Source organism: Grammomys surdaster, unplaced genomic scaffold (assembly GCF_004785775.1).
Source record: "Grammomys surdaster isolate TR1022 unplaced genomic scaffold, NIH_TR_1.0 280, whole genome shotgun sequence".
In the NCBI taxonomy this organism is placed as follows: domain Eukaryota; kingdom Metazoa; phylum Chordata; class Mammalia; order Rodentia; family Muridae; genus Grammomys; species Grammomys surdaster.
This window is the reverse complement of record NW_021604721.1, coordinates 873033-895115: the sequence shown is the minus strand read 5'-3', so window position 1 is coordinate 895115 and position 22083 is coordinate 873033. Positions and strand designations below refer to the sequence as shown.

Genomic DNA, 22083 nt, shown 5'->3' with positions numbered 1-22083 from the left:
GAGCTGGAGGAGGCTCCTAGCTGTACAGCTGCTGTAGACCTCTGCCACTCATGTGTAATGGAGCCAGTGAGAGAGGAAAGACAAGGTGGGAGACAGGAAAGGAGACCTGGAACAATGTGTGGTGGAATCACAGCACCTCTCCACTTCTGGAGTGGAACCTGGGGCAGCAGTGAGGTTGTCAGAAATCCTGAACTGCAGAGTCTCAGGTTCAAATCCCACCTCTGCCCGTACATACCTTCTATGGAACCCTGAGGCTGCTATGGAACTTCTGTAAATGTCAGCATTTTCCTCAATATATTCAGAAACGGGGAACAGGGTGTTAGACATACTTTTATTAGTAAAAAGTCTGTACTTCTGAGAAAATGAGGGTAAGGAGAGTAACGCACAACCCCGGGCATATGCCATACTGCTGAACAATTTATTGCCTCTTTGAAGAATTAGAGTTGATTAGACTTGACAGTGAAAATAGAGCAGACTATGTATTGTGTTCTGAGTTAACCTCTCAAAAGTAACTAACTTGTTTTCCTTTATTCATACCAGACATATTTAGTAAGATCTATCATATGTGATGCCTACAAGCTCTTCAGACGATTATCACTTCCCGATATGAATGAACTCAGCCAATTGTCAGTCAGTTCGGTAGTGGCTACGGGGTTGGGAGGTTCATCTCCACAACTTTGTCAAGGCAGAAACTGATTGCGCTGTTTCTCTTCAGGCTTGTTTGTGTTGTTGTTGTTGTTAGTGGTGGTGGTGGTGGTGGTGGTGGTGTGTGTGTGTGTGTGTGTGTGTGTGTGTGTGTTGTATACCACCAGGTCAGTCTTTAGGCCCTTATGCTTATACAGCAAGCACGTTACCCACTGAGCCATCTCCCAGGTCTACAGGCCTTTTATTTGTTTTTGGTTTTGCCATATATTTGTAAATAAAAATACCCAATTTTGACAGATTTTCAAGAATTCATAAAAACAGCCTTTTTTTTTTCACAAGCCAGTAAAAAATACCAACTAGCAATGGTCAGCAAGAGCCAGTCTACTGGAAAGTCAAGACAAGACTGAGCACACACTAGGATTTCTGTTGGCTGCACTGACCAGTGATTCTCTGCCGTCAGGGATCAGCCGCAACAGCTTCCCCATGGGGAAGGTCAGTGTTTAATGGTGATGGTTTTTATTTCAGTAAAGAAGTCGTATGAGTCCTTGGCTCCTTCTCTTCCTATTCCAGAGCTCTTCATCCCTCCAAAGGGCAGGTTCAGCTCCCTGATGAGCCAGCAGTTGGTCCAGATTAGCCCTGACTGAAGCTTCTTAGCTACCCTGTGGATGCGCCCCACATCCTTTGACCACACTGTGGCTGCCAGCCCATACTTAACGCTGTTAGCTCTTGTAATCACTTCCTCTTCACTATCAAAAGGAACAACACACGTCACTGGGCCAAAGATCTCCTCTGTCATGCAGCAGGACTCATCCTTAATGTCTGTTATCACCGTGGGAAGCATGAAGTAGCCTGTCTGGTTCCTGAGTGGAAGGCTCAGCTGGTCCACACCCTCACCACATAGAATCTGGGCACCCTCAGCGCGAGCTTTCGCTACATAACTTCTGACCTGAGGGAGGTAAAAACCATAATTACAGACCTCTTACCGTTGGGTATTTAACACACATCAGCAGAAAAATCAATATTTTCTAATGATGGAAAAGCAATGTAAGGGATCTGGGGTTATCTTACCACAGTGGCAAAGCTAAGGGCAGAGGAACTCCCACAGAGTATGCATATTCAGCCTTCCTGAGAAAGGCAGATTATTTCAAGACACTCTACAAGTGACTGTATTACTGTTACTGCTACCTCTGTACTGTATGTGCTGTGACTGCTACCTCTGTACTTGTATGTGCTGTGACTGCTACCTCTGTACTGTATGTACTGTGACTGCTACTTCTGTACTGTATGTGCTGTGACTGCTACCTCTGTACTGTATGTGCTGTGACTGCTACCTCTGTACTGTATGTACTGTGACTGCTACCTCTGTACTGTATGTGCTGTGACTGCTACCTCTGTACTGTATGTACTGTGACTGCTACCTCTGTATTGTATATGCTGTGACTGCTACCTCTGTACTGTATGTGCTGTGACTGCTACCTCTGTACTGTATATGCTGTGACTGCTACCTCTGTGGGTTATTTTTATCCCCAAGTTGCTCACCTTATCACTGTGCCTCTGAAAGTATACAGGGTCCATGCAGCTAATAAACAACAAAGCTTAATTCACACTCAGGCATATCCTGTAGTTAGGTACAAAACAGTGTGTGTGTGTGTGTGTGTGTGTGTGTGTGTGTGTGTGTGTGTGCTTTGCAAGGGACAGAGAAGTATTTTCATTATAAGACATGAAAATTTGCCCTATAATAGGGTGACAATGCCCTTACTAGACATCACAGGCTAACAAGTAAAACACCCAGTACCAGGAATGAATTACAGATATTAGAGCTATTGGCCATATTACATATTACAGACTATTACATATTACATATTACAGAGTTACTATTACATATTACAGAGTTCTCATATTACAGACTATTGCCTTTGCTCTTTGCCCTCTAGAATGTGACTCTGTTACTGAAAACATCACATACTTGAGTCACAGAATATGAAGGAATGAAGCTGTTCTTGATGTGGAAATGTCATCCCTACAGACTAGCTTTCATACTCATGGAAGTTACTATGCACACTTCAAAAGGAGAAAGATAATCACTACTATTCTCTAGATGTGAACCCTGCAAGCTACATAACAATGTTCCCAGACATATATGTCTGTTGGTGCAGTATTGGCATAAATATCATGGAGTAACTATCTTCTGGTTGGATTTAAGGTCTACTCCACAAAAATGAAATCCTTATCTGATACCATTATCAGGGTCATACCATTACCTGTGGCTCAACAGGCCTTAGGCTCTAGAGGACAACCTACAACTATTATTTTGTTAAGAAGACATAACACAATATTAAACTAACTCTTAATGATTCATTGTTATACCATAGATTAGTAGATCTCCCAACCCTCATTAGAAAAGCTTTTTCCCCCAAGATGATGATAATTAACACAGATATCCACAAATTGTCAAGGTGCAGAGAATAAGAAACTGAAGAATGCTCAGCCAAAAATGGGACATCTCTATCACACCATCTCCTTGGGATCTTTGCAGAAGAGGGAAACAGGAAGACTATGAAAGCCAGAACCAGTGGATGGCCACACAGAAACAGTGTTTTCAGGATGCCATGAGGTGACTGTACATATGAACACCCAGAAACTATGACAGCACACATAAGACCTGCATAAGCTCAAAACAGATAAAATTCCTTCAGAGAGAAGTGAGCACAAAATCCCACCCCAAGCTGAGTAGCTGTAGGTAGTTGATAGCTGCTTGGAGAGAGAGAGAGAGAGAGAGAGAGAGAGAGAGAGAGAGAGAGAGAGAGAGAGAGAGAGAGAGAATGAGTTATCTTTCTTAAAGGTATAGCCCCTGGTGGCAGTGGACAGCCATACACCCAAGAATACATAGGCAACACACAGGACTTGATACGGTAAAACCTGAAAACAAATTTCGGTGGGTACAAGATGGGGATGGAACTTGAAGGAATTGGGGGCCATGGTGAATCCGATCAAAATACATTGTATGGATTCTTCAAAGACTTAATAAGGTTAGAAGGAGAGGAGGAGGAGGAGGAGGAGGAGGAGGAGGAGGAGGAGGAGGAGGAGGAGGAGGAGGAAACAGATCTCTAATTTTCAGTCTTATTACTAATTATACTCTAAAAACAAATGTAAGTAATTTAGTGTAGCTGATTATAATGTAAAATAAATTATGCCACAAGCTAGCCCAGTGACTCGGAGACAATAACGTAAGTACTTTCTTGTTCAGAGGCTGGGTAATTGAGTTTGTTTTCCATTTGGAGTCTATGCTGATTCATCCCAAGAGAGATGTCTAGAACCTATGTGTTTAGACTCAGTTCCAAGTACTTTAAGCCAAGCACCAAAAAGAAATTTTTCAAAGAAAATAGGTACCTTGGGTTTGAGGCATACAGTTCTGAAACCCAGAACATAGTGATACCATGATTCTTCCAATGAATACTGACAACTGCTGTATTTCTGTTGATTTTATAAAGTCTCAAGATACAACAGTGCATAAACTTGACTATTTTCTGCTTAAGGGGAGATAGTCAGCAAGAGAAGACATACGCATTATGCATCGGGCAGTGTTAAAAACCATGGAGAGAGCTGGAAAGATGAAAAACACTCACACACATAAAACAAATGTAAAACAAGAAACATGAGAAAAAGTAAGCACTGCAGAGTTGGGAGAGTCCCAGGGAGTGTAGTTTTATAGGTGAGGCTGGAAAGCTCTCTTTCAGAAGGAACCATTTGCTTAAGGATGGGGAGGATAGGATCAAGCAAGTGTCTGAAGGGTTCCCTTCTGCTCTTGGTCCATGAGAAACAGTTCCCATATCTGATAATTTCTCAAAAGTAATAATATCCTGATACATAGTACTCTGGTTCTCTTTAGAATCTGATTTACTGTTTACTTGTGCATGTGTATGTATATGTGTGTGTATGCAGGTATGTGTGCCCATGGATATCAGAAGAGGGTGTTGATCCCTTGGAGCCGGAGTTACAAGCATTTGGAGCTTCTCAATGTGGGTCCTAGAATCTAAATTCAGACCTAACCCCACTGAGTGACTTTTCCAAGACCTGAGTTCCATCCCTACTCTGTCTCTGTTTCTCTCCCTCTTTGTCTCTCTGACTCTCTCTACATATCTCTCTTGGCTTTTTTGAGACAGGATCTCACTATGTAACTCTGGCTGCTCTAGGACTCACTATGTAGACCAGGCTGGCTTTGAACTCACAGAGCTCCACCTGCCTCTGACTTCTGACTGCTGGGATCAAAGGTGTGTGCCACCATACCCAGTCTCTGCGTTTCTCTTTAATTTGCTGCACATACTTAAAAATGCAGACAGTAATGCTGAGCTTAAGGGTTTAGACATAGATTCTCTAGTCATTGAACACATTCAGGTGAACAAGGCACCTGAGATGTGCAGATGAACCTACAGAGCCCATGGCCGGATTATCCCATACACGAGCTCCCCCTGCCACACTGAGGTGATCCTCACTGAGAAGGAACAGATTATTGCAAAGCCAGAAGAGGAGGGTGCACAGAAGAAAAGGATATCCCAGAAGAAACTGAAGAAACAAAAACTCATGGCACCGGAGTAAATTCAGCATAAAATAAATGCAGATAAAGTTGAAAAAAAAATTTCTGGAATGTAGATGGCAGAGATTCACTTACTTTCTCCAGATGTGCTTTACTTATCAAAGCACCCATGTTGGCTGATGGATCAGAAGGAATGCCAACTTTCCACTTTCTGGTAGCTTCCACAAACCTCTTTAGAAATTCCATATAGATGCTCCTCTGGACAAAGATCCTGCTGGTACAGAGACAGATCTCCCCCTGTCAAAAGTGAAGACAATGATGAAGCTGGGGACATTCTTCTTCACAGATAGATGCCTCATGGTTTTGATCACCTGCCATGTACCAGCCTCTGGTCCAGGCAATGAGATCCAGCTGTCAACAGAACTAATCCCTACCACACAGAACACATAATCTCACAGGAAGATAGACAAAAAACACAAATAAACATTCACTACATGATACAACTTCAGAGAGTAATCAAAACAATAGAAGAACACTAGGCAAATGATAAAATTATGAATTACAGTGAAAGAATTCATGGGGAATATTTATAGAATGCCTGTTTGAGGGGACTCATGGTCAACATGAAGGAGCTGGATAAGGAAATACCAAGAGGAGAGAGGTTTCCATGGTAAAAAGAGGGAAACTACTGTGGGCCTGAGGTTGGTGTGAGTGATGAAAGACGTGAGTGGAGGAGTGAAGGGAAGAAGATAAGGTTGGGGTGAAGCAGGCCAACACTCTCAAAGGCTCAAGGAGGAAGCGGCTTCACGCTCAGCACCATGGGAAGAAAGCAAGAAGTTTTAAGCCACAGAGTGATGTTGATCAGATTTACAGTTTCTGTGTGTGCATGTGATGTGTGTGTGTGTGATATGTATGCATGTATATGTGGTATGTATAATATGTGTATTTATGTATGCATGGTGTGTTGTATGATATATATACATGTGTGTGGTGTATACGTGTGATGTGTGTGTGACATATATACTTGTGTACATGGTGTGTTGTGTGTTATGTGTATGCATATGTGTGTGATGTGTGATATATATATACACACACATGCATGTGTATGTGATGTATGTGTGATACATGTATATATGTATGCATGTGATATATGTGTGCATGTGTGTGTGATATGTGAATGCATTTGTATCCATACGTTTATGCATGTGAGTAGGTGTGTGCATATGTGTGTATGTGTATATGCATGTGTATATATAACATGGGTGTATGTGTGCATATGTATGTGTGCAGGGGGGAGGGCATGTGTGGTATGTACATATATGTGGAAGGCAGAAACAACCCCAGGTGTCATTACTCAGGAACAGTTCTCCTTGAGTTTTGTTTTTGGTTTGAGTTTGGTTTGTTTGTTTGTTTGTTTGTTTGTTTGTTTCGGAACAGGATCCTTTCAGAGGCCTAGTGTTCTCTGAGTAGGCCAAGCTGCCTGACTACTGAGCCAGAGGATCTGCCTGTCTTCATCTCCTCATTCCTAGAACTGCAGCATGTGGCTTTCTTAAGTGGGTTCCGGGCTCAGGTCAAGGTCTCATATTTGAGTGGCAAGTACTTTGGTACCGACTGATATGTCTCCCCTGACCCAGAGATTTACAGTCTTAGATGATCATTCTTGAAGTTATACAGAAAATAAAAATTATAGTGAAGAGTGAAGAAAAATATTTCAAAAGCTCAAATAAATATAGGGAGCTCATAGTGGGGAGGCACTGATGGAAGTGGAGAGAGGAAATATGATCCCACTGAATTCAAAACTCTTAAAGAAGTATGGTACCTCCAAAGGGTGGGAGACCTACACAGATACATTAGAAAAAGCAATGTTTTGGAGTATGTGTTAATCATAGAAACAATGAGATTTGTTTATAGACCAGACATATGTATAAGGAAAAGAGAAAGCCGTAACAGGGCTGACCCTAGCTTTGGGCCCTGTCCCACTTTGGATGGAATACTTTTCTGTGGGAAAGCAAAAGGGAGCAAAGAGAAGAGTCGCTTTTCCAGCGGGTGTAGAGAGGGGGGATCAAGAGTTCTGGTGTGGGCATGTTAAATTCTGACGCCCAGTAGACATTTAAGTACTGATGCTGAATGCCTAGAGGAAAGTCCTGCCAGGTTCTAGAGAGAAAAATAATCCTAACTGCCATTTAAATGTAACATTAAGTAGTTTACGAACCACATCCAAACATTTCAAAGCAAACTGTGTGATCGTGTACGAGCTCGTAAATATTGATAACATTTTCATCATATCTATATTTGATATTCACAGGAATCCTAGGTAACAAAATGATTCTAATTATCTTGGTATTTATACAAAGGTTTACTGTCCAAAAGAAGCAGTTAATGTTCTGAGATAATGAATTCTTTCTCCAGCAAGACGACTATCAGAACCATCTGCCTGTGTGACTTGGAAGAGGGGCAAAGACTCGTTGGATTCATTTGCATAGGTTCCTTATGCAAAAGAAGGGCATGGTGGAGAGAAAAGTTTTAACAAGCTTCCCATCACTTGGTGCTAGGAAAGTATAGGTCACAGAGAGACCAGAAACGACAACTCCAAAGAAAGTCTCATTTCCTGAATCTCCATACCAGGCACTGGTTTGGATATTTTCTCTGTGATAGCTCTGTGGTGTGTTAGTATTCAGTCCACACTTAGAAAATGGAGCTGTGAGCTAATATACCCTCAAGGCCACCTTGAGAGTTTACCCCTACCTCTCTAGAAGCCAATTATCTTCAATTAACGGAGAAATTTGTTCTGCCTGGAACTCATCAATCAGCTAAACAAATAAAGCAAGATGTGATAGTTTGCTTAAAATCCATACCTCGGCTTGAACATACTCTTTCTTTTATTAATACTTAAAAAGAACACCTCCCAAAGAAAGGTTTGATGGGCCAACCCAGATCCTAAAAGAATCCTGGTAGATGAATAGCCTACAGTTATTATCTTCTTTCTTAGCATATGGCTACCTTATACAATATGTCAATTCATTTCGTTCACTTCAACTCTCAGAAAGAGTTTGTTCCTCTTGTTGTCCTGAAGTCCTTGACACACTTAGTTTAGTGGTTTACTTGATATCTGCTCATTTTGATGATTAAATCAGTGTGTTGCAACAAGAACTTGTCTATCAATACCCAAACAATAAGTTTCTAGCCATCTTCTTTGGGAATTATGGTAAAGGAAATAACCATCATTTCAATTATCATGAAAATACTAGTTGAAAACCACGTTTCTCACTAAACACTCACAGAATCCCTTTGTCCAAATGATTATAAAGATAAAGAATAGAGGCCTTGTTCCCATCTGTGGGAATCTGCTGTTCAGTTAATCTGGTCTAGTGTTCTTGATCGACAAAGGATGTGCCTTTGAAGAACCTGAAATTAAAAAAAGAAAGCTAGAGCCCACAGAAACACCTCTGATGTGATAACAGGAGTTGCAAGGATGTCCTGGAGTTCTTTGTCACCCTAGGCTCAGGAACTCACTTTGGAATGTTACAGGGAAGGGAAACTCGGTTTGTGCAGGCATCAGGGATACTTTTGGAAGAGAAGAAAATCTACTGTCAATTGGGCACATGACTGCAAGGAAGAGACAGGCGATAAATAAATAATGTGAATAAATTGATGCAGTGGCCGAGAGTAACAAAGCTGATAGTTCCACCATGCTGGCACTGGATTAAAGTAGTGTGACTTAAGATGAAGAACTTGACTGAAAGGATCCGTGACCATAGCAGGCACTCCCGCTGCTAGAATAGCTCTGTAATTGATTCCACTTTCAGAAAAACAACAGACCATTGCCAAACCCCTGCCTGGACTTTGCATTGCGATAAAATAGATTCAACCGGAAAGGGCCTTGGCGGTGCAGGACTCATACCTGGTTAGCAAAGCTGGACCTAACAGTTGCTGGGATACACTCCTCCAGGTTGGCATCCTCAAAGATGACAGCAGGATTCTTGCCTCCCAGCTCCAGAGAGAGCTTCTTGCAGTGGGGGGCACTTAGCTGGGTAATCCGTTCAGCTGTGGGTTGGCTCCCAGTGAAGGAGATCAAGGGTACCTCTGGGTGAGACACAAGGGCCTCACCAACTCTTGGCCCTGTTCCAAACACAATATTGATCACACCTGGTGGGACACCTGGATGGGAAATAAAACCAGTAGTAGTAATTCTCCCAGAAGTATTGAGGACACCTGAAGTGACATGCAGACTCTCCTCTGGGAGTCCAAAAGCTGACATGTGGGGATAGGGTGAGCTGGTGTAATGGCACCTGGAGATTTTATGACAAGCTCAAGTTAATAACAAAGCCAACCTACAAAGTCACCTCTGCTTATAGAATCCACCTGCTAGGGTTTCTCTGGGTGCTTCGGCCTGGAAAGATACAGAGTGAAGACATTCTAAGAACCTGTATAACACTGACTAAGCTTTAGGGGCTGATGTAGAAATACCATTGAGCAGATCAAACTTCATGTGGGGCAAGGGCTGCCTCCAACTTGATACCCAGAAGAGTAGACCAAGGTGACTGTGTTATGGCTGTGTTACGTAAGTGGATGTTTGAATCTGCAGAAATGCAAATAGATCAACTCCCATAGCCGAGGGAAGCAAGAGTAGGCTTCCCAGAGGAGGTGATTTTGACTCAAGATCCTGTGCCCTTGGTTCAGCATCGCTGCAACTGAAAATCATGTGACAAATTCCAAAAACACACAAAAATCAGTGCCTCAATCTTTTCTACTGCAAGAACCTCTAGACTCAAATGTACATGTATACATTTACCTGTTTCCAGGATTCTTTAGTGTGTGTGTTTACATGTATCTGTGTATTCATGTGAATGCACATGTGTGTGCATGTGTCTGAGTGTGTATTCTTATGAATGCATGTGTGTGCATGTGTGTGCATGTGTCTGAATGTGCACTGATACGAATGTATATGTGTCTTAGTGTGTATTCATGTGAGTGCACATATGTGCACATGTGTGTGCCCGTGTGTCTAAGTGTATTTATGTGAATGCATGTGGATGTATACGTGTGTACATGTGTCTGAGTGCATATTAATGTGAGTGCATATGTGTGTGTGTACATGTGTGTAAAGGCCAGTAGTGAGAACCTCAGTGTCATTCCTCAGAAGCCATCCTTTTGGAGATAGAGCCTTTCATTAGCCTGGAGCTCCCACAGTGGGCTACACTGATTGTCTCTGAGCATCTGAGATCAGCATGCATGCATACACTCAGTCACCACTCCCCTGTCCCCAGTACAGGGATTTCTAGTGCGTGTACCTTCATACCTGGCTCTGTTAACTGGTCTGAACAGATTGAATTCAGATTCTCTTGCTGTGTGACAAACATTTAACTCACTAAGATACCTCCCAACCTATGAATTTACTTCTCTATGCCTGGGCACCAAATTGCTGAGTAAGTGCAGAAGTACTATCTGAATTTTGTTCTACATTGTATGCCCTGTGACACCAGTAAACGCTGACACACGCTGGCTGCTTAGTGAGTGTCAGTTATTGTTATTAGTAATTCGTGGTTATCCTTTGTTTTCTATGGTTTATCCTTAAAGGAGACGGGTGGAAAATCAATACTTTGATGAATCTGTCAGAGTATCAGGTCTAAGCACACTGCCTCTATTCACTGTATGCATTTATTGAGTCTAGTTTAGGTTAATATTGGTTCATAGTCACAGATAGAGGAGTTCCATGTGCCATGTGGAAGAACTCAGTCCTCAGAGCAAAGAAGATTCTAGAAGGACAAAAGCAAGGTAATGTTTCCCATCATCCCTCCTTGAAGGGCTCCAAAGACAGGCCATCTCTTTGGGTAGACAGGAGAATAAAGGTATAAGGGGAGTCTGTTAATATTAATAAATCCTGAATGGTAAAGTGAACTGAGTTGTGTCTGATGCTTACTGTGATATTTTAACAGAAGCTGAGAGAAAACACAGGAACACTGTGTATATATCAGCATGGGATATATACACAGTGAGATACACACAGTGAGCCTATTCCACAGGCCGACTGATTTCCACACACATTATCATTCTGACTCTCTGCTTGAGGTCTGATGTTAATGTGGTAAGAAGCAGCAGAAGCAAAATGTGTGCACAGGTATCTGTCCTCTAAGCTCATAAGAGATTCTGGTCACAAGAAGAGATAGTTGGCACAGAGAAATTGCAAAATGAAACCAGGGTAACGGACTAGCAGATAAGCCAGGAACACATGAACCCACCAGAGTGAAGCCTTTCAAGGGCTCAGGCTTGATGAAGAGGTGAGAGAATTTAAACTTAGTGGAGCAGGTTAAAAACTGGTGGGAAGGGCTAGGAAAACTCTCCAGAAATAAGATTTCATGCCTAAAGAAAACAAGGGATATTTTGGCATTCCCAGAGAGATATTTGCTGCATGCTTCTTCATGGCTTTGTTCTGCAAGATGATTGATCGTGTTTGTAGAAACACTCAAGGCTACAAGAGTGAACACACACAAGATATACTGTCACTTTGCTTTACCCTTCACTCTCACGCCCTTCAAGGTTTCTCTTGCAGTGTGGTAAAACAGAGTTTCATATGTATGATCCACACATCATTCCAATCCCAATGTGAAACCAAGGGCAGCTTGAGCAGCAGTGCAGTGTTCATTAGGGGGAAGACTGGGGGATGCCAGCCCAGCGAAGACAAAGGAGTGACAGCTCGTTAGCTCCCAGGAAATAAGAGCGATGGTAAGCAAACCACAGAAAATGGAAAAAGCTCATGATGAGTGACAGAGAGACAGAGACAGAGACACAGAGAGAGATTGGACAGAGAGACAGAGACAAATAGAAACAGACACACACTGTGGCAGACAGAGAAAGAGAGAGAGAGAGAGAGAGAGAGAGAGAGAGAGAGAGAGAGAGAAAGAAACAGAGAGACAGAGACAGACAGACAGAGATAGAGAGACAGATACACACAGAGAGAGACAGAGAGACAGAGAAAGAGAGATAGAGACAGACAAACACATAGAGAAAGAGAGAGAGATTAGAAAAGAAAACTCATCACAAATCGAGATCTGTTCAATGTCTAAAGTCACACAGGAACACATACATTCAGGACACCCTCTTCCTACCTAGGATCCATGCAGAGTGAGATCCTGCTCTGCCTGGATCTGAGAGGCTCAAAGGCCCACAGTTGAAGGCTTGGTCCTCGGGCCACTGTACTGCTGTGCTTGAAGGGACATTTAAGAGCAAGGACTTAGAAGAAGCTCAGACACTGAAAGCATGACCCAGAAGGGATTATGGTGCCCCCCCCCCCGCTGGCACTTCTTCCTCCTCTGTCCTTCTTGTCTTGAGGTGAGAACATCTCCCTCCAAGACATGTTCCCACCATGAGGTGCTTCCTTACAACAGATCTAGATACAATGAGGTCAGCTGACCATGAGACTTGCAAAAGTGAGAAAAAACGTCAATAGAGGCCAATCCGCCTTAGGTGTTTGCTATGATGACAGGACGAAGATGAACACAGGCCCTCTCCTGCCCTACTGTAGGAACCTACAGTCACCAAGCTAGCAAGAGCAGGCCTGTGTGCACACCAAAGACAAATGGAACCAGAATGTCATCTGTTATAAGGAAGGAGGGCAATATTCTAGGAAATGGAAGAGATCAGTGCAGTCTCCAGCTTCTCGAGGCCTAGGGTATCTGTATAGGTCACCTTGAAGACTGCAGTTAAGAGGCCTTATTCCTAGGCCTGTAAGGACCAGTACCATTCTGTAAACAAGCCCGGATTTAACCTATCACCAGCATCCTGAACAGCTAGCTCACTAGAAGCTAACATGCATCCTTCTGCTTCTGAGGCATCATGAAGCAGAGAATTGGGAGAAAGGAAGAAGTCGTACTTCTTTTCTTTACTTGCAGCCCATTCTACGGAAGCAGAAGCACCCAACAGTGTCTTCCCTGTGCCAAAAGGCAGTAGGCACACCACATGTTGACAGACAGAGGGTGATAACCCAGTCATCTTTCCCATCCTAGCTGTAGGAGTTCATAAGCCAAGAATCCTGACAGAAACGTCACTCACTGGGGTTTAAATACCAGGGCAACGTCAGTCTTCTCAATGCAGAGTTATGTCCCACAGGAAACCAGGAATCCTGCCTAGGTGGAGATGTTAAATTGTTAGCCCAAAGAGGATGGGGGGCAAATGGTAGATGCTGATAAGAAGTAATATCCCATCCACTTCTGTGTGGTTCCAAAACAGGGAGAAACTGGGGTATGCATATTTAAATCACTTGAAAATGGCTGAATCTTTTAGGCATGGTTCAGCTACACAAACTCTAGGAATACCCAACTTCCGAGACTGACCAGAACCTCAAACTTAAAGTGACTTGATGATACTATTTTGAACTAGTTGGTGCCTTTGATGTGACCAGGTAACTCTAAGCCTGCAATATTCACTACAATGAGCTCAGCCAACGGGATGAGGCTGTTCTTGACACCCTTATGGGGTTAAAGATACAAAGGAGTCAGTAGAAGAGAATCCTGCTATGGATGAAGCATGGCTAGGAAGTATCATCAGGCTTACAAAGTGGCAAGACAGCGCTGAAATCAGTTTGGCTTTGGGTGAAGATTGCTTCTAACCGTTCTGCCCTAGCTCCGTGTCTCCTCCTTGCCCCCACATCCTGTTACCTGCTTTATCCAAGAGTTTACAAAACATCCAGGCTGTCACAGAAGTCAGCTCACTGGGCTTGGCTATCACAGTATTCCCAGCAGCGATGGCTGGGGCTATCTTCCAGGTCAGCAGGTAGAGTGGTAAATTCCAAGGGCTGATCAAACCGGCTACAAGATAAGAAGAAAAGCACAGATCTGAAGACCTGCCTCAGAGACAGTGGGGTGGCATTCCTAGCAGAATTCTGTGCTGCTCAGAAAACCCAAACTTCACTTTCAGCCAATCTGGGGAAGTTATTCTAAAGAACCGCACAACCAGTTTACCCCGTACAGCAGCAAAGCCAACACACTTACCATCTTCTTGATAAGCTACGGTTATAAAAATTAGGACCCATAGCAATACAGGCTGCTGGGCCGAAGGCTGCTGACAGTTTGTAATGTGTTCCAAATAGAATGCATATTTAAATCGATCCTTGCTTTTTAAAGAAAGCCTTCTCCCAAGGCAGTATTAAGCCATTTAGTGGCTGTTTCCTGCTGGAGTTCCCACCTCTGCCTCTAGCCTGCTGACACTAAGACGTTGAAGCTCAGACATTGCTGAATTATGTAGTCAACAGGCACAGAGTAATTCTGACTGTTCCGCTAGGGGACTGGCCAACAAATGTTACACTGATGAACTCTAACATACAAACTAGGAAATCCACCTTGGTAATGTAGAAAGTCTTAAAATCAAATTGAGTTTGTTGGATAACAATACAGCAATCTTTTGACTTTGTGACACAGTATTTTCATCTACCAAGTTCACACTCAAGAACCATATATTTAAAATTGACCCAAAGAATCTCATGATATTATAAATAACTTATAATTTTGTATATTATGTTCCATTCACAGCCATTTTGAACCACAGGTTGGAGATGACTGAATGTATCTCACTGAATGCATCTCAATGAAGTATCCTTTTTTAAAAGATTTATTTATTTTTTATATATGAGTACTCTATCTGCATGTACACCTATGTGCAAGAAAGGGCATTAGATCCCATTACAGATGCTTGTGAGCCACCCTGTGGTTGCTGGGAATTGAATTCAGGATCTCTAGAGCAGTAGCCAGCACTCTTAACCACTGAGCCATCTCTCAGCCCCCTCCATGAAGTATTCTTAAACTATTCATTTTCCATCCTCAGCCTACACAATTCTTTTATGAATTAAAAAATAGATTTATTTTATTTTATATTTTTGCCCTGTGGAAGTAAGTATATTTTATAGCAAAAAATTTCCCATAGAAAAATCTGTTTTTTAAGAGTATCAGAATGTATTCACAACAACAAAAAAAAATGTTCAGATGTTCCTTAGAACATTTAAACTTCCCACGACACCTTGGGAAATAATTTCTAGAGGGTTCAGGGAAGCAAGAAAGTGAAATGTTTCGTTTGCTTTCTTTTTGTAGTACTAATATTTGAGAAGAAACATCATGTGTCTTCTCAGGGGAAACAGCGACATCTACTGATTATATTTAGTCGTTTCAGCCGCTTAAAGGATAAAAGGCAAATAAAATAACTGTCGGTTAACGCATATTTACTAGACAACTGACATTACTTGAAAGGGCACATACTTATTTATTGTTTTTTTTTTTAAGACAGAGCCTTGTGTCGTATAGGCTGACTGCAAACTCACTGTGTAGCCAAGGGTAACCTTGAACTTCTGATTGTCCTGCCTCCCCTACCCTAATGCTGGGAATGAGGCAGCACAGCCAGCTAAACGATACACTTACCAATTTATTACTAATTTATTCAAATTTCTTATCTTATTGAATCGTACAAAGATGAAAGAGAATGAATGTCCCAGCTTTTCAGAGTACTGAAGTGTGCAGAGGACGCAACCCTGAGGCCTGAACAGCGGCACTGTCTGGATTTGACATTTTCTTATTCTATTTACAAGCAACAAAGCACTCCCGACATGCCCTCCCACTGTGATCTTCCAGAACAAAGTTTCTGCAAAAGGGAGAGAATTTGACAAAATCAGAATGAACTAGAAGTCGTTTTTAAAGCCAACGAATTTTCAGCAAAAGTAGAAAAGCCGACCCCTTGTGCTTCCTTAGTCTGTCCCCTATTAGTCAGTGCCTAGGATTTTCTGAACTTTCTGATACAGATTCTCCGTGGAATCCACCTACCAATTCCCACGGGGGTGCGAACGGTGTAGTGCATACAGTCCAGGTGGCTCATCTGTGTGCACTCCGATACGTGGTGCAGGATGGAGGACGCGAAGAACCGGAAGTTCAGAACAGACCGAGGAATGTCCATGGTCCTTGCCAGCGAGAGGGTTTTCCCTGCAGAAAATAAACAAAATAAAATGTTGCCTGTGTGTTTCACGTGGAGTCATCTGACACCATGCTCATTTCCAGCCCTCCTGAGGCACTTCTTCACCCCACATGCGTGAATCAAGCAATGAAATATTTAGGCATGAGGTCATAGAATGAGCTGGAGGTGGGCCTAAAATAGAGCTAGAACGTCTCTGTGAACACCTCTAGCCAGATGTACCAGATGCCGCCATTCTACACACACATGGGCGTTAGAGGTTTTGAAATGACAGCGTTGGAATAATGAGTGGTAAGATGACTGTGTGTGTCCTTAAACATCCTCCAAACACACTAAGGAGCCATAGAAAGGCCAGGTGAAAACCCTCAACACAGGGTGCTGATTTCTGCATGGAGTAGGAGGGACCTTACTTGAACTTCTCTCAGGTGGCCCTCAGTGATGAAGGGCTACCACAGACTCAAGAATAAGAGCAAAAGAAAAAATTTCATTTCCTTTCTTCTCTCCTCCCTTCCCCTCCCTTCCCCTCCCCTCCCTTCCTCTCCTCTCCTCTCCTCTATCCTCCCCTCCCACCCTCTCCCTTTCCCCCGCCTCCCGTTTTGCGTGTCAGGTGTGGGGAGAGTGGGAAGGGGAGGCAGGCTATCACTACCAGAACTCACAATCCTCCTGCCTCGGCAACCGGAGTGCTGCATCTCAGGCAAGTGCCACCACACTGACATTGAACTCTGCTCTAAGTGCCTGCCACTCTGTCATTCCTAACTTTAGGTTGGCTAATGGCAGGCATATTTCAACCCTTCCTAATAGACATTATGAAATTTACAGATAGCCACTCTATTCCTCTGCCCTTTGAGAGGGAGAAAAACATGGGATAAAATAGGCCAATATGACAGAAAGCGAGCTGCACGTCACTTGGGAGCCCTCTGACTAGAACAGGCTGATTGCATGACCATCCCTAGTTCCTCCTGTCTCCCCAGTCCCTTGCAGCTCCTTCCACCAAATAGGCACTGAGCTTTGAGTTCAGCCACTGACTTGCTGCAGGGGGCAGAGCATGTCAGCCACAAGGTTTGACCTTCCGCATCCCTTGTGCTTTTGCCTCCATCTCTACTGTTGTCTTGAGAAGCAAGTGTGTAGGCCGCCTTGACACCTCAGACAGGATGACATGACTAACTTGCCCCAAATGTGAGCCATTTTACTAAAAGGCAGCAGATTATTTGACCAACTAGAATGGGGATTCTTGGGTGCAATATCTAAGTAGTGCACAGCAGCTTCCATACGCATCTGGTAAGACACACATGTGCTCAAACCCAACCCCTATTGGTAAAAGATCTTGGGCAGCAGACAGATCCTGCCAGAGACGCCCATCACCTTGGTCTTTAGATTCTGCCTGGGCTAACTCCTCCAGGGACTGCTCCAGTACATCAGCCAGCCTGTTCAGAACGTGAGAACGTTCCTGGGGACTCCGGGATGACCAGGCAGGGAAGGCCTCTCTGGCAGCCTCCACGGCAGTTTCGATCTTTGAGGAGTAAACCAGAGATGGTCACGTTAGCACTGCTGTTTCTGAGGGGCAGGCAGCATTCAGAGTCCACGGCTCCTTTCAACCCTGATGACCATTCTGCCCAATTTCAGGGATTCAACATGTCCTAGTATTAAACTACACACAAAATATACGAGACAAGTGTTCACGTAACAAACAAATAGGATTGAAAACAAAGGCGGGGTGTTTGTTTGCCTTTTACTGTCCTCGGGCAAATCCAACCATCTGAATTCTGAGTCATAACCACCATGGGCTCTGAGTGATGGGCAGCTGACTGTGTGAAAGCAAGCACCAAAGCCTTTCTTCCTTTCTGCTGATTCCCTTTGGAATTTAGTCTCAGAGCCAGTAGCAGGCTGGCTCACACACCACTGTACTGAGAAACTGGACCAAACTGCATGACCTTCTAGCAGTACAAAGACAAGCAGGAAAGTGACCTGAGCTCAGGGTGTCAGAGAGCGGACATAATGATTTTGAGCTTTCCCTGTCAGTGCACAACAGCAGAGGCGCCAGCAATTTAATCAGGACAGACAAAAGGTGCGAGTAGATAGTTCACAAAAAGATGCATAGCCACGGTAAGCAAGGACATGAGATGTCCAGTCTTAGTAGCCACAGGGAAATGTGCACGAAGCCAGTTTCCAAACTTCAGAGATTCCAGGCTGTGAGTGTGGTTCAGTGGTGTTTTCCTAGCATGTCCAAGGCCCTCAGTTTGACCCCCCAGAACCACAAAACAAAGTGGGGGACAAAGCAAAAAACTGGCAATCTCAAATGCTGGGAAGGATGCTAAGAAAGAAGACCTCTCATCCACCACTGGTGGGAATGAGAAATGTGGGCAGTCTGGCAGAACATGACAGTGCTGAACCTCTTAGTCAGGCAGCTCCCCTCCCACCGAGAGTCAGTAACGCCCTCCCAGGAGTTTATCCCAGAGAAACGAACATTTATTTTCATGCCAAAAAAAAAAAAATGGTGTTTGTAGCAGTGATAGTTACAGCCTCAGACTGCATGTGACCAGCTCTCCTTTGCTGGGTGACACGTGCTAGCTGCATCCTTCTCAGCACTAAAAGGAGCAAGCTGCTGCTCCACCACTGAGAGATCTGCAGAGCTGACAGAGGTGCAGCTTTCTGCCTTCCCCAGGGCAGCTTTCCCTTTTACAGGGCAGCTATGGCTCAGAGGCCCAAGCCAGTCGGGCTAAACGGGAATCTAGGAGGGGCTAAGGCTGCATCTCAAAGGGACTGACTGAGAGGCAACCATCACACACACACACACACACACACACACACACACACAGCCACCCCAGAAGCATGTAGTTCTAAGGTAGGTCAGATGCTCAACCTTCAAATTTATAGTCAAAGCATGCACCATCTCTACCAAGGTATCTAAAATACTGCCATCAAGTAACTTGGAAAGAGTGGTTTTTAATTTTAAAAGATGAGAATTCTCAATCATTTTCCAAAGAATGTACTGTTTTGATCTAGTGTAGGAGAGGAAAGTTGTCTAGATGTGTCAAACCTCTAAAGCTCTTAATTCAGAGCTGACAGTTTATAAAGTCAAGTGTCTGCTGTGTGATCATGTCCTCGCTGTCACTGGCACTTGGAGTGACTAGCTCTGTCAGTTACTCATGGACCCATCTGTGTATCTGAAGGAATATAAACAAATTCACAAGGCACTTAGCACTTCTCCTAACTTTACACCCCAAGTACTGAACCCCTGTGAAAAGATCTTTTGACCCCTATCGGAATCCTGACCCACAGGTTGAGAACCACTGTTATAGCATAAATTTACTTGCCCTGCCCATAATAGTTGCTTCAGTTGGAAAGGGAATGTGGAGCTCCCAGGGTAAACAGATAAAAAACAGATGCCCTCTTGTGGCCTAAACGTGATGCACTCAGAATGCATCTAAGTGCTTTTCTGCCCTCCTCTGTGGTTCAGATTAAGTCCACAGGCTGTAGTATCTTAGTTTGCTCTGCGCGCGCACACGAGCATGCACACGCTCGTGCGCGCACATGCACACACACAATTTGGCACATGTCTTGTAACATCAACAAAGACACAGCTTTTGTGGACCACAGAATATTTGCAAACTGGATTGCTGAGAAAATAAAACATACATATTAGTGTAAAAGCAAATATGTTTTATTCTATTTCCTGAAGAAGTACCAGCTGGTACCACACACCACCTGCATTTCCTCACTAGAAACACCATGAGATGGAGAAGAGAAGCCTTGTTCTCATGCAGTTCGGGTCATTGGAAGCAAGCAAAATTGCTGGTTACAATGTAACTAACAAGTTATCCAATATTTGTAAACTTCAGTACAGAGTCTAAAGTTGATTTTTTTCTCCTCTAGAAGACAGATTTAAAATTTAATTGTAAAGGAAAAAGCTGAAATTTTGAAGAAAAAACTTTGCATATAAGGTATATTCATATAGGAAGATTGGAATTATATTATAATTGATTTGTTTGTGCCTTAAAAAGAATAAACAATGAGCAGTTGGCATTTGGTAACCATACACACATCAGTCACTCAGCACACCAAACATTTTTATTCTCAGTGCAATAATTCATAACTAATCAAATATATTTCAGGCACTTTACAAAATTCCCCGTGACTTAATTCTTCATAACTAAAAAATAAAGAGAAAGGAACATCATTTTTTAAGTTGATAAGTATAATGAAAAAACATGAGAATTTAATTTTCAGTTTCATTACTTGAATGGCTGGCTTTGTTTCACTGGGTATTTTTGGAGATATGAGGAACTATCAGATGATGGTCTAAAATAAAGTACTGGGCTTTTGTTTTATTCTCAATTGAAGTTTTCAAGACTTATTTTTATAAACCCACAGAGCCAGTGGGCACTTTGTAGAGAAAGGATGCACCTCATATCGTGAAAGCTCTGAATACGTAGTACTATAACTATTACAGTCTGTCTGAGAATTACAAACATTAAAAGCACTGTGCCCATAGCTAAGAACTTTCTCCTGAACATAGTAAGCTGAGAGCTGTTCTGGCTCATACCTGTCTACATTTTCCTTCACTCCCACCCCTTTACTTTTAGAAAATAGTTGTCCACAATTTGTCAACACATTTCAGTTTCCTAAATAAATAGACTTACCTCTTCTTTCCCACTATTTGGTACTTTACAATACACTTCCCCCGTTGACGGATCGTAAGAATCTATATATGAGTTACAGGGTAAAAATTTTCCACCTATAAAGTTCTCCAACATCAGAAGTTCCCTCTTTCCAGCCATGTTAGGAGAATGCTCACTGTGACTGCCCTCAGGACTTTGTTCAGACACCCTCACCTTGTCCCTAGACCCAGGGGCCTCATTTGCATATCAGGCCCTGGGAGGAGGAGACCTGAAGCTCTCCAGAACATTCCTGATTTCAAACTCTCAACATTTCTTTAAGGCAACCGATGGTCCATTCTGAGAAATGGGTACAAACATCAAGTTACATATGCACATTGTCTTCGAATTGTCCTTTCATATCAACTGTGTGTGTACAAATGATTTCATCCGCACCGCACCACACCATAAACGTCCACTGTTTAAACATGGAATGCAAAGCAGAAAGAAAGTTGGTTCCACAGAATAATTTCCCATGAAGCAATCATTCTTACTTCCCCCTTTCTAGGGAAGGAACTGAGCTTCTGGGAGGTTAGGTGATGTGGTCAAGGTCACACATGAGCAAGGGATGGACTTTCTCATCAGTGCCTCACCACCCAACCCCGAGGACAAATGGAGGACAGTCTCCCTTTTTCCATTGCTCGTCCTTGTCTGCTTTCATCTCGGCAGCCTTCTCCCTGAAATGTGTCTTCCATCCCTAGACCAGGGCTGCAGGGATAACTTGCATATCCTAGACATGTCAAGAAAATGAAGATACAAACCAAGAATGCATATGACATATACAGCAAAACACAGACTCTTGTCAGTTCTGCAAACTGATAAGTGAATCCAGCAGAAAAGATAGGTCTGTAATAAGAGCCATTTGTATCTGAAAGAACAGTTGGCCATGAATGCATTAACAGATGTCGGGCTAATTGTAAATCGAGAAAAGGGGTACACAGAAAGGTTCTATATTGGCTGATTGGACCAGAGAGTATTTTAAACTTTAATATCAGTCTGAGAATGTGAAAAGCACACATGTCCTATGCTGGCAGGGTACACAAAACACTTGTCCCTGTCAACACATAAATATGCCTACTTTGGGTCTAGTGATTTCCTTGCAACAAATCTCTCCTTTAAAATATATCTGTTCACAATATTCAACATTCCATTATTGTTATCTATATTATTATCTACATTGTCTATATATAGATATATATCTACATATATTATCTATATAGATATCTTGATATCACAACATTTTATTATTATAATAATGTAGCTGAAAGAACACTCTGTGTCCCTTTTAGCCCATGGAGGCCA

The 22083-nt window shown here is 42.9% G+C and overlaps 1 protein-coding gene across 1 annotated transcript; it reads right to left on the bottom strand.

The window, feature by feature from the left end:
* Positions 1 to 312: 312 nt before the first annotated feature.
* Aldh8a1 (aldehyde dehydrogenase 8 family member A1) lies at positions 313 to 20942 on the bottom strand. Its single transcript, XM_028777363.1, has 7 exons — positions 20767 to 20942; positions 17489 to 17636; positions 15982 to 16137; positions 13834 to 13983; positions 9081 to 9337; positions 5315 to 5476; positions 313 to 1591 (listed from the first exon to the last, which is right to left on the bottom strand). The coding sequence occupies exons 1-7, from the start codon at positions 20902 to 20904 to the stop codon at positions 1139 to 1141; spliced, it is 1464 nt and encodes a 487-aa protein (XP_028633196.1). The 5' UTR covers positions 20905 to 20942; the 3' UTR covers positions 313 to 1138.
* Between the last annotated feature and the right edge of the window lie 1141 nt (positions 20943 to 22083).